The 12,800-nt window shown below is 49.2% G+C and overlaps 1 protein-coding gene across 2 annotated transcripts in view; it reads right to left on the reverse strand.

Annotated features, from left to right (window-relative positions):
- Window positions 1-1,438: 1,438 nt before the first annotated feature.
- MMP28 (matrix metallopeptidase 28) overlaps window positions 1,439-12,800 on the reverse strand; it is a 28,898-nt gene continuing 17,536 nt past the window's right edge. For both annotated transcript variants that reach the window (XM_025193790.1, XM_006037341.2), the window contains 5 exons: window positions 6,539-6,760; window positions 4,672-4,917; window positions 4,207-4,356; window positions 3,540-3,707; window positions 1,439-2,475 (listed from right to left, as the gene is read on the reverse strand). In XM_025193790.1, the coding sequence (XP_025049575.1) occupies window positions 2,081-2,475; window positions 3,540-3,707; window positions 4,207-4,356; window positions 4,672-4,917; window positions 6,539-6,760 (1,181 nt within the window). In that variant the 3' untranslated portion in view covers window positions 1,439-2,080. The remainder of the gene's footprint in view (window positions 2,476-3,539; window positions 3,708-4,206; window positions 4,357-4,671; window positions 4,918-6,538; window positions 6,761-12,800) is intronic.

Consider the following 12,800-nt stretch of genomic DNA (forward strand, 5'->3'; position numbering starts at 1 on the left):
AGTCACGTGGGTGGCAAACTGGCTTAGGGACTGCACTCAGAGAGTGGTGGTGGATGGGTCGTTTTTGACCTGGAAAGGGGTGGGCAGTGGTGTCCCGCAGGGGTCGGTCCTTGGACCAGTGTTATTTAATATCTTCATCAGCGATTTGGACCAAGGTGTGGAGAGCAACCTGTCCAAGTTCGCAGATGACACCAAGTTATAGGGCAAAGTTGGCACACTGGAGGGCAGGGAGTAGATTGAGGCCGATCTGGACAGGATGGGTCAATGGGCAGAATGAAATAGGGTGCAATTCAACAAAGACAAATGCAAGGTACTCCACCTAGGAAGGAGGAATCCCCTGCACACCTACAGGCTGGGGGATGACGTCCTCAGCAGCTCAGCAGCTGAGAGGGATCTTGAAGTCATATTTGACTGCAAGATGAACATGAGCCGACAGTGTAACGAAGCCATCAACAAAGCCAACCAAACCTTGTCGTGCATTAGCAGATCCATGACCAAGAGATCGAGGGAGGTGATGCTCCCCCTCTACGTGGCACTAGTCAGGTCGCAGTTGGAGAACTGTGTCCAGTTCTGGGCACCGCACTTCAACAGGGACATGGAAAATCTGGAGAGGGTGCAGAGGAGGGTCACTCATATGATTAGTGGCCTCCATGCAAGACCCTACGAGGGGAGGTTGAGCGATCTGGATCTCTTCAGCCTTCACAAGAGATGTCTGAGGGGAGACCTTGTAGCAGCCTATAAGTTTATCAAGGGAGGACAACAGAGAGTTGGAGATGCACTATTTACCAGGGCACCCCTAGGAATAATGGGTACAAACTAGTGGAGAGTAGATTCAGGTTAGACATTAGGAAGAAATTTTTCACAGTAAGGGTGGCCAGAGTCTGGAATGGGCTTCCAAGAGAGGTGGTGCTATCACCTGACTTGGAGGTCTTCAAGAGGAGGCTAGATAGGCACCTGACTGGGGTCGTCTGACCTTGGTCCTTTTCCTGCCTGGGGCAGGGGGTCGGACACTATGATCCTTTGGGGTCCCTTCCGACTCTACAATCTATGAATCTATGATGCAACTTGCACCTTCTTCTGGATCTCCCAACAAGTGAGTTATGTTACCCGATACTGGTCTCTGAAACTGCCCTTTGAAAAGATGAAACAAGGCAAATTCATTCTCATTCATCTCCAGCCAACACAGCCAAGACCAGAAATGATGGAAAAGTGGAGGAAATCAGCCCAAATTCACAAATAATTTACAAATTATGTTTGTTTCAGAGATCTAACCTGGGCCTATTCTTTGCTTGTGTGTTTTGTTTTTTTTATTGAAGTGAAAATACTACCATGATTATTCATTTATCAAAAACCCTGGAGGGGGTTTTGGTTCATGGTCCAGTGAAAAAAAAACAACCAATGACCAATGTCAAAAAACCATTTTAATAAAAAATTCCCATAAAAACATAAAAAGCAACATATTTGGAAAAAAATGGGTTCTGAGGTGGATTTTTTAATATTAAAAAACAAAAAGGATATTTCTGGACAAAAAAAAACCCTCAATTTTTTTTCATCCAAAAAGATCCCAACCAACGCAACCCTCACAGCTCAGGACTGTTTATTCCAGATTGATCGGGCTTCCCCAGTCATAGCACCAGTGATCCCTATTCATGAGTGGGGATGTTGTTGAACTGGGAGGTTGGTTTCCTGAGAACAGCATCTTCTCAGTGCTTTGTAAAAGGGCTGCCTTTGCCCGTGTATAGGGGGGTATGCGCAGAGGAGCCTGACCCACAGAAGTGCACTCAGGATGAAGGGATAGGTCCACTGTTCCTCAGAGGGCAAGAGACTCTCTGATTACATTGGACAGTCACTGTGATGCAAACCTGAGATGGGAGTTCAAGTAGATGACTGATGAGAGGTATTTGGGTAAAAGACCCAACCTGGTGAGCCACGTGGATTGTGGAATAAGAGTCCTTCTCCTATGATCAGAGGAGAAGACAGGGGATCCCAGCCACCATCTTCAGGACTGCCCTCTGTTACATATGCATACTGCATACCATGGCAGTCAGCACCTTGGTGTCATGGTCCCTTCAAGTGAAGCTCATAAGAGAGTCTGACTGGAATTCACGTCCCAGCAGCCCATCCATGGCAGCTGAGTGGCCCATTTCCCAGTCATCACCACCTGCAACTTGCCCTGGTCAAATTTCCAGTATTGATCATCCTGGAAGAAGTAAACAAAGCCATCGTGGTGGGTCAGGGCACCATTCACTTCAGCTGGGACCCCATTCCAGTCCCTCAGGCTCCTGGGGTAGTAGGGCTCCACCTGCAGCGTCTCCTCACTCACCACGTAGTACTTGGGACCTTTGAAGAGGACGAGGTGGTGGAGCTGCTGGAAGTACAGGGCTGCGTTGGGGTGTCGGGGGAGATTGCTAGTGCTGCACTTCTGGGGGAACCCTGCCTCCAGTGTGGAGCCTTTGTATCGCCAGCATCGGCCACCTGAGGAGGAGCAGAGACAAAACTGGTTAGGTCAGCATGGACGGAGACTGTGTAGGCAGCAGGACACAGCCTGAGGAAGATGGGAGCCAGGAGATGAATGACAGAACTACCACAAACTAATTAGGCAGGAGACAGGAAGGGAGAGAGGGGAAACTGAGGCACAGAGAAAGGCCCATAATCACCCATCAGGAAAGAGCAGGAAACAGAAGTCAGGCCGGTGTGCTGTTCATAAGGCTGAATTGTGTAAGCTAGGACACCTGCTTGACACACGAGAGATGGCACCAACGCAGTCCAATAATCCTTCTCCCTCCACTCCCCATTTGTTTGTCTCACAACCTGCTGCCTCATCACTGCCTTCTCAGCGGGTGCTCATGCCATGCTCAGCACTGCAAGGCCCAGAGCCCAAGCTAGTGCCTCCAGCAGTGGTGCTGATACAAAGAAATAATAGCAAGAAGAAAAGCATCTCCATGTCATCCCTGGCTTGTGACCATTTCCTCCCATGCTTTAACTCCAGCACTGGCTGTTTCTGGCCACTTGCTTACCCTAGCAGGGCTGGGTTATGGCAAAGCAAGGGAACAAAAGCTCTTTTCAAACAGCTTGTCCAGCTCACAAGCTGTGCCTGATCCCAAACCCACAGAAAGGGGTGGAGCAAGGGGGAAGAGGGGCTGCTGGCCCCTGCCCAGCTGTAGCGACAAAGCCCCCATTCTGAGTGGCCTTCGGGTGTTTCAGTTAACAGCTCATGCTATCCCAACAGCCATTTTCCTCTGTGGCCCAGAGAATGGGTAGAGCTCCCCCAAGAGCACACGGTGAATCAGTGGCAGGCTGGGAATAGAACCCAGGAGTCCCAGTTCCCAGTCTACTGCTATTTATTATATACATTATGGTGGCATCAAAGAGACCTGGTGATGACCAGGAACCCTTTGTGCTAGGTGGTCTACAGCTCTAGTGCCCTGGCCCCCAGGCACTGCTGCAGATGGACAGACAGATAGACAACACTAAGAGAGAGCAAGGACATAAGGGGGAGATTTTTGTTGCTCCCCGCTTCCATCCTCAGGTCTCATTACCTTTGAAGAAGTAGAATTTGCCATCTGCCTCTGACCAGGTAGCCGCATCAATGCCAGCTGGGAGCCCTGCCCATCGGGTCTGCAGGGGCTGTGGCTCTGTGGCTTTTCCCCTCTTTGACCCCAGCCAGTAGTGGTTGCCCTTGAAGATGTACAGGTTGTGATCTGCATCTGTGCAAACAAAGAGGAACATGAGCAAGGGGCCTTTGGTAAGAACCTGAGCCAAGGTTCCCACAACCAACCTCACCCCTGCAGCACCAACCAGGGCATAAATCTGTGTGTGGAAGGGCACTGCAGCAGTGGCTCCACCACTGCATCTACCACAACTTCCTCTCTGCCTCTGGACCTGCACTCAATGCCCTCCACTTCTTCCTCACTCTACTCACCCTAGGGGACCCTTTCTTCTCTAGTATCAACACTGTTGCAAGTTCCCTCTCCCTCTATTCTCACCTCCACCTGGAGGCACTGCTGCCACATGCCACATACCCCTGGTATGTCTTTCACTGCAAATTGTCTTTCCTGAGCCCTTTAATATCTCAGTCCTTTCCACCTCTGACTTCCATAAATGACCTTGAGGAAGGCAAACAACTCCAGTAAACCGGGTGGTTCAGGGGGAGGGTCCCAGGCAAGGGCCCACCATTGAGAGACTGGTTCACATGCACATGCTCACCAACAGTGATGGCATCAAAGAAGGAGTGGCAGTAATAAGAGACATGTCTGCCTTGCTGCTGAGTGCCACCTGGGAAGGTACGGCTCCAGTCCTGGAAATGAGCAAATACTTTCCCTGGAAGCTGCACAGCTGAGCCCTTGGAAGGCTTCCCTGTGATAGGAAGAGAAAGCAGAAGACATATCCAGTGGCTGGACAGGCAAAAACATAGGTGGCTTCTCCCAGCTCTTTGGTAAACCCAGGCTGCATGGTGACCCTGAATTGACATAGACTCCACCCAGGGGGGCTATGACCAAGGATCTTAGGTCCTTTTGTCCCTCTGTCTGTAAGGCTTCATACACTCTCTTGAAGCCCTTTAAATAGGAGGTCCTATTGTGACTGGTGCCCTGCCTCCCTGGCATTCAACATGGATTTCCCTTCGTGGGTAGGACCAAGGGTCAGAAGAGGCTCTGAGAAAGCCAAGCTCACCGTACAGGTTCTGGACTGCGAGGATGTCGTCCCAGCTCAGGACAAAGTCCTTGCTGAGTTTTTTATAGTAGGGAGACATCAAGGCACTCTTGACAGGCGAGTGCTCCAGTCCCAGGGTGTGCCCAATCTCGTGTGCTGCCACAATGAACAGGTTGCGACCCTTGCTGCTGTGCAGGGACCATCTCTCATCACTGTCAAAATGGGCCTCCCCACGGCGGGGGAAGAATGCATGGGCCAGGGCCCCCCCTGGTGAAACACAAGAGGCAGAGGAGGTTAGACTCCCCACCCAGGTCTGCACTCTGGGCTGGATGCCTGGGCGCAGCAGGGTTAAGAACACAGCAGCAGCTCCGTGCGCAAACAAATACAGTGCCGATGTGAGACTGACAGCCGCATAGACAGCCCCCTCTAGACAAGTCCCACCCCCAGTGCTGCACTGGCAGGGAGGATTTCCTCCACACCCTCCCGATGATGAGGGAGATCCATACTGAGGAACAAGACTCCTGAAGGGACTACTCAGGCCTGGATCACTCTACTTAGGCTACCAACAAGCATGTAAATGGTAGTGGTGGTTTGGCGAGGTGCAAGTCTCTCCACTAGGAGCTGCCATCAGTTCACACAGCCAATGAGACCTGTAGATTAGGGTTGACCCAGGCTGGATGTGAACTGCCAGCCCAGGTTATTCCACCTGATGCTCCACAAACATTCACTGAATATTTTAAGGGTCCTGTTGCATGTTACACTTAGGATACGTTTTATTTAGAAAGTAGTAAGCATTACTATGTGTTAGAAAGTTTTCTAAGCAGTCGCACAGTAATGCTTACTATGATCCCAGCCCTCTGAACAGGGTTGGAAGCCAGGTGTGCAGTTGACAAACCACTGATTGTAGGTCCCAGCCCTGGCCCTGCATCAGAGCCAGTAAGGACCACTAACATCATCTCCATAGAGCAGTTCCACTATAGTGTAACATGATTAGCTCTTAGCACATTTATGTGCTTGAATGCACTGATGCTTGTTTTAAGTGTGGTTAACACATCATAAAATGTAATGTGGGACAAGGCCCTAAGACACCAACAGCCCCACAGCAGTGCTATTCAGGCTGGTGAAATTGAGAATCTAACACAAAATTTAGACTTAAAAATTTATTTCCAGAGATGATGAAAAGGAGCTCAGCCCAAGACAATAATGCTTTAAGATTAAATGAATTGATCATTTTGATGGCCTGAACTAACTGCAACAGTGTTTTGGGTGGGAATTAAAAAGCCTTTGAAAAAGGCTGATCTTGGATACCGGGGACTAATCTTTTTAGCAACAGAGAAGCTAAAATGATTTCTGTTATTCATTGGTAAGCACTGGGTGTGGGACTAAGTATGTTGCAATGACTCACCGTCTACTGCCTCAAGGCTCTATGAACTGAAGTGATACCAGGGATCTCAATACCTCAGAAAGGGTGTGATGGACATGGGAGGTAATAGTCTGAGTTTTTAAAAGTCTGTGACCCGGAGTTCCTGTGGTCATGAAAGGTCGTGAGGCACCTATCTTTTCCAGGACAAGTCATTCTCTACTCAGATTGGAGCATTATTCAAACACTGCCACCCTCCATCCCAATGTCCTGACTCAGGTCCTCCTTAGAAAGTTCTACCCCACCTATACTGGTCTCACATTGGTGTAAATCAGGAGGAACACCACTAAAGCCCAATGCAAGAGCAGTCAAGCCCACCCTTTTTCTTGAAGCATAGCATGCTATTCATCATTAGGAGCTTTATTGATGGGATGGAGCAGCCCTGCCTTGTCCCACCGCCCACTTCTCGCTGCCTGGTAAGAGTCCACATGGTAAAAGAGCAGCTTACGAGGAGGGAGTGATTAGCACCTGGCCCATCGAAGGCGTTGCCAAGTCCATCGTTGTGGTCACCATGGAAGAATGTCAGGCGGATGTCAGCAGGACCGTCCTGCGCCTCCCAGAACACCAGGGAGGAGACGTTGCTCCAGAGCTCAAAGGCTGCTTTCACAGCCAGTTGCACCTGGTGCTGGGGCAGGTACCAAGGCCAGTTCACAATCCGGTAGCTGAGGTGCCGTTTGTACCACTTTCCACCTGTGAGAGGAAGGAAATGTTGCAAAGAGGCTGCTAGGACTCTGTTCTGCTCCCTGGCAGCAGCCCTTTCTATGCAGAGATCTACCTGTGTTTCGTAGAGGATGGCTCAAACCCACTGAATGACCTCTCTGCTCCTCTGCTTCCTGACTATGCAATGCTTGCCACCACCCTCTATATCACCACTAAATCAGACCTGGTCCCCCAGGGGAAGGAAGGTCTGTGCCCCCTGGTACCAGAAATCAATGGGGATTTTGCCTGAGTAAGGAGAGAAGCTGGATCACAGAGGCTGACTGATACCTTTTCAACTCCTTGCACAGCTACCCAAACCAAGAGGAGCAACTGTACTTGGACAAGAAGACCTTCTTCCCCTGGATCCCAAGGCTGCAAACATACAACCCACTTACTCTGCAACAAATCAGTGAAATCTAGGGCAAAATTACCTCTTAGTACACAGTAGCAGGTAGAATGTGTTGTAAGCCCACTCCCTTAGTTCAGTGGTGCCCAACCTTCCACCCTGCTGACCAGATAAGTGTGGCGTTGGTCTGACGGCTGGATCCTGTGCATGGATAGTATGTAGGGTTGGTCCATGGGCCTGATCCTGTGCTGGTTTGATCCAACTTCATGCCAGCTCAAACCTGTGCACTCAGATCCAACTGACCCAATCTGGACCTGCTCCAGCCCAATCTGGCATGCAGGGCCATGTTATCCAGCCAGCGGAGTTCCTCGTGGGTCTGGAAGTTTGGCGACGGGAGAGTGGCAATTAATACTGCCACTGCTTTCCTACCGCTAACTTTGTAGACCTTTGGGGAGCCCTGCAGGCTGGATGACATAGCTCTGTAGGCCCTATCTTGCCTAGGGGCCAGAAGATCAGCACCCTACCTTAATCTATTTCATCCATGGGGTAACTCTTTGGTGCCCCACCACCTAGTGGCCAGACACTGTAAAAGCACCTACTGCAGACAGCCAGACAGCTCAGCCTAGTTATGTGTCCACTATTTACAATGGAATAAATTTACTACAGATTAAAATACAGGATAAATTACTTCATGGGAATCATACTATGCGTCTGCACTCTTACTGCAGTTCTACTGGAGTCAATGTATCTACTCCACTTTCCCCCCCAACTGAAGATTTGACCCAATAACTTAGCACCTATGGATTTCAATTAATGAAAACATGGTTGCTTCTCAAAACTAATATCCCACAGGGGGAAGGAAATACCAAGGATGTAGGAACCAGAATGACCTTAGCCACATGGAGAAGGCTGGATGTGACTGTGGCTACAATAGCCTAAGAAGAATGAGATTTCTGCAACTATTAACCAGAAATACTGGGGGCTGGGGGCCAGCCAAAAAGATTCAATCCCCAGAAAAAATACTGACAGGTTTGAAACTTGCTATCAGGAAGGAATAATATTCAAGTCTGTAACAGACCCCAAGCTAATGTCACACAGGAAGCTGCAGAGAAACAGAAATGGGAGCCCCTACTGCTCTTCATTGGGATGAAACCCAATTCTGGGAATAAGCTGCTTCACGCAAACCCTGCTGGGGGCCTATGTGGCAGAGATCAGATCCAAGGTCATCAGGCAACAATGCTGCACTTCAAGCCGCAAAACTATGGCACGGGGCAGGCTGGGGTTTGTGTTCATCTGCCTCTCACATGCTGTGTACCAGCCATTGTGTAACACGCTTTTGATCTCTGAATCAACCTGCAGTTTCAAACGCAGGCAAGAATCAGGTCATAGACAGATGAACACATACTCCAGGGTAATTTACATTGGTTTTGTATATGGACCTGGCCCCAAACCAGCTGGGAGTCAGGAACAGACACAAATGCAACTATCCCAGCATAGCTGAATGTCCTTGGCACCTATTGCTGCATCTCCCCAGGAGGTGGGAGGGGAACACATCTGCATTTAGTGAACTGCTGCCCTGCAGTGCAGTGGATATGGACAGAGGACACTGAAACCAGGATAAACATATAGTTCTCATTACTGTGGTATCTATGTGCCTCACAGTCCCTGACGAAGGGACTTTGATCCCGAAAGCTTGCAGAAAAGGACAATTTTCTTGCCACTTTCCAGTTGGTCTAATAAAAGGTATCATTTTGGAACCACAAGTTCTAGTTTTTTGTATGTCTTTTTGTCTCAGACCAACACAGCTACCAAGTACACCCCCCTGAAACATGGAAGATACCAAATTTTAGCTGCTTTTGGATTTTAAACTTAATTGCAGAACTACAAGGAAGTTTTTTTGCTTCCCTGCATCCCTGCCTTCAGGGAAGGAAATCTACCTGATCAACACATCAAAGAGCTACTCAACACAGCTCACAAAGACACTCTCATGGACCCAGAGGGACAGACTTCCATCTCTAGCTCCCTCTGTGCAAAAATGAAGTTTATTTCCTACCTATGGGGACTTTTTACCATCTTATACCATCTACACTTTTCCCAGAGTCTGACAAAGGGACTTTGATCCCGAAAGCTTGCAGAAAAGGACAATTTTCTTGCCATTTTCCAGTTGGTCTAATAAAAGGTATCATATTGGAACCACGAGTTCTAGTTTTTTCTTTGTCTCACAGTCTATAGGGTATTTATCTGAGTGGTAGGGCAGGGCAGTGGTATTTGCATGACTGAACTGACTGTGACTTGTCTGAGGTCACACAGGGAGTCTGTGGAAGAGAAGAGACTCACACTCAAGTCCTCCAAAGTATTGGCCTCCCTAAGGATCAGTATTGCCCTGTCAAATGGAGTTGCACCGATTTGCCCATCATAATTCCAGGGAACCTTGGAATGCTATACATGCATACGCAGATGCCAAAGAACAAGAAGAGTGGGTTTCAACTGGTTGTGAAGAAATTCCTGGGGTCACACACATGCTTTATATAAGGGCTGAGCATCTTTGTCTACAGCCAGAGCCAGCAGTTGTCTCCAGCCAGAGCAAGCAGGAATAACCAACCAGCTAGCTAGATGCAATGCCTGGGAGCTGCATCTCTGGAAATGCTTCATATAACTTTGCTATATGGGTGTGGCATTACCCAGGGAAGATGCTGTGTTGAAGCCTTACTTAAGAGATAGACAGGCACTCTCCCCATTGTGTTTCAAGCCATATTTAGAAAGCGGTGCAGGGTGTAGCATTTTGCACCAGCTATAATCTGTCAAAAGCAGTTGACAGCAAGAGATTTTTTGAATATCTAAATGGATTCTGATGACCCTTCCACTTCTAGAACCCCTTCTCCAACCCACCAGGCTGAACAGGGGCAGAAATCTGCGTTCATTGTCACCGGAGTCCAAACACACAGTTTGGCAGCAGTAGCCCTAAGGCAACTCTCCTTCAGAGATTCACTCAGACCCAATATTTAGGGCTGGTGAAAAGCAGGGAGAGGAGACTACCATACTGAAGAGAAACAGGCCTGCGATCCTAGGCCAAGTCTGTCCCAGGCTGCCCCATGTTAACCCCTGCAGAGCTCTTTGAGATTTATCCAGGGATGGTTCTCATTGGAATTTGGCCCTTAACTGGGGTAGTGCTTTAACTCACATTAGTCTATTTTAACGCACATTAAAGTGTCACAAAAAAGCACGCACTTTCGCTAATGTGCCTTTTTCTAGTACCCCACAATGGAGGTACTAAATTTAATGTGCATTAACAAAAGTGAATTAATGAGTGTGTAGATGCGACCAGTGTGGATGAAAATCTAGTGCCTATCCTGCAGCTCTTCTAACCCATCAGCACAACAAAATGATAGTGCAGGAACCAAGTGAAACAGACTTGGAACCCAGATGAAATCAACAGGGTCCCGGTTCAACAACTGAAAATGAAAGACAAGGTGCAAGGGGGGCAAGGGGCAGCCCTGCCCCTGCAGCAGGCAGGCACCAAGCTCAGGCTGGTGTGGGCAATAGGTGTCCCTCACTCCTTAGCATCAGCCCTTTCTACCTCAACCAACTGCAGGCAGAGCTGTGAGCTTGCTCCTGAATTCTATGGGCTGAATTCTTATCTCAGGCTGTGGTAAACCAATGATTTACACCAGGGTAAGAGCCAGTGTCTATAAACCCAAATAAGAGCAGCTGAAGGCAGAGCTAGCAACAGGATCCAGGAAAGAACAGGCTCAACCTTGACAGATGGCTTTCCCCCAGTAAGTCTTGACCATTTCCTAGCACTTATCCTGTTTTGTTGAGGCAGCACTTTCATAGCAGCTGATCCCTCTGGTGTTAGGGGAGAAGATCAGTTTTTCTGCAGCCAGCAGAGTGAGTTTCAGGCTCTCATCATGGATTCCTCCAAACACACATATCTCCTGTCACAGGCACAGCTGGATCAACTCCTGCTGCTGGAGCCAAAAGGATCAATGCAAGGGGGATGCATGTTTCCAGCAGGCTCCCTTCCCTCTTGCAAGGGCAGCCTGGGACTGGGGCTAAAATTTATAACCTCAAGTGGTAGAGAGTGGGGAGGTGTTGGGCATTGTCCTGGGTCCTGTTCTCACTCCAGTAAGGTGAGCGAGGGCACTGCACAGAGGCAGCTGTGACCAGTTAGGCAGCTGTGACCATTGCCATAATGGCTCTGAGGGGGTCTTTAGGGAGAGCCCGAGCCAGGGAAAGCTTCAGGAAGCAAGTGTATTCTGTAGCTTGCTACCCGCTGGTGCTTCAAACCAGCATTGCTACAAGCAGCAAGGTTGATGGGCAAGTTATTCTCCCTCCCTGCAGGAGACTGGAAGGGGTATTTGCAGTGGAGATCCAGGCTGTCAGGAAGGAAGGGGACAGAGAGAGGTGCTACACCAAGTCCTGGCCCTATGATGAGCACAAGCTTTGAATGTCCCTTTTTCAGGGAAACCCAAGATCCTGTTTTGTGCAAGAAGCTGCCCTCCCATGCACAGGTTAAGGGTCCCAAAGCACAATCAAAACATTTCTCTCCTGATTTAATCAGTAAAGGCCCACTAGGCTGGACCAGGGTTCAGGCCCCAGCTTCCAGCCACACTGCATGGTTCATCCCATCATATATATTCACTCAATGGGGGACTATGCAGCTTCTGCCATGCCAGCTTCCTCCCCCGATTGACTCATCCTGACTAAACTAGTCCAGTGAATTGGCTTTGCTGCCTCCTCTGAAATGCCTTCACACTCCAGGGGACTCTCCTTGAAGGACTCTCCAGGCTTTAGTGAATAGATTGGGGCTGCAAGGGCTCAGTCTGGAACCAGACAGGCACCTCTCACTCCCTCTGACCCCATGGGCTTCTCCTAGGGACAGACATTACACATAAACCAGTTTAAGTGACCAGAAACTTGTTTAAACCTGTAACAGAACAGATGTTCAGTGCACATAAACTAGTTTGAAAAGGGCTTAAACAGGTTTGAGATAAATCTGGTTGAATGTAGTATCAGACTTAACTGATTTGGCTCAAACTGGTTTATGCCCCAAGCATCTGGGCATATTCTCTGGGCTAGGCGGGGCTCTCTGCTCCACAGCAGGGCTGGCCCCACCCCTCTGCTCCCTGGCTCCAGCCCCCCCCCCCTGTTAAGCAGGAATTCTCCCCGTCCCCTCTGCCTTCCTGAGGAGGTGTCTGTGTATTAGCTAGCTGACCACATGCTGGCTAGGTCCCTGATGAACTAACAGACAGAATCAACAAGCAGCTGGTAATGTCCCTCCTTGTTTTCTAAATTGGGTGTTAAATACTGTTATCAATTCCCTGCTGGGCTACTCACCGCATCCTGCAGTAGCCTGGCCACACCCCTCCCCTCAGCTCCATGCTGTGGAAGGAAGGGAGAGCTGCTCTAGCACCCCTGGCTTGTAGCCTGAGCCACTGTAGGCATGTGCCTACCTGTCTGGGCTGTCTGTCCAGTTACAAAACTGATTTAGCTTAGCCAGGTTAGACTAACTTACAAAGACTGCATCAATTCAGGCTCAGGCTTTTTGAATGTCTGACCCTAGCCCTAAAGCAGAATCCAGTCCTAGATGTAGGGTTACAGGAAGTGGGAGCAAGGGGATGCCAGCTGAAAGCAGTGATTCTTGTCAGCACAGGGGAGTGGTGCCCCCCACCACAATACTCTTTC

The sequence above is a fragment of the Alligator sinensis genome, unplaced genomic scaffold, assembly GCF_000455745.1.
Source record: "Alligator sinensis unplaced genomic scaffold, ASM45574v1 scaffold345_1, whole genome shotgun sequence".
Classification (NCBI taxonomy): Eukaryota; Metazoa; Chordata; order Crocodylia; family Alligatoridae; genus Alligator; species Alligator sinensis.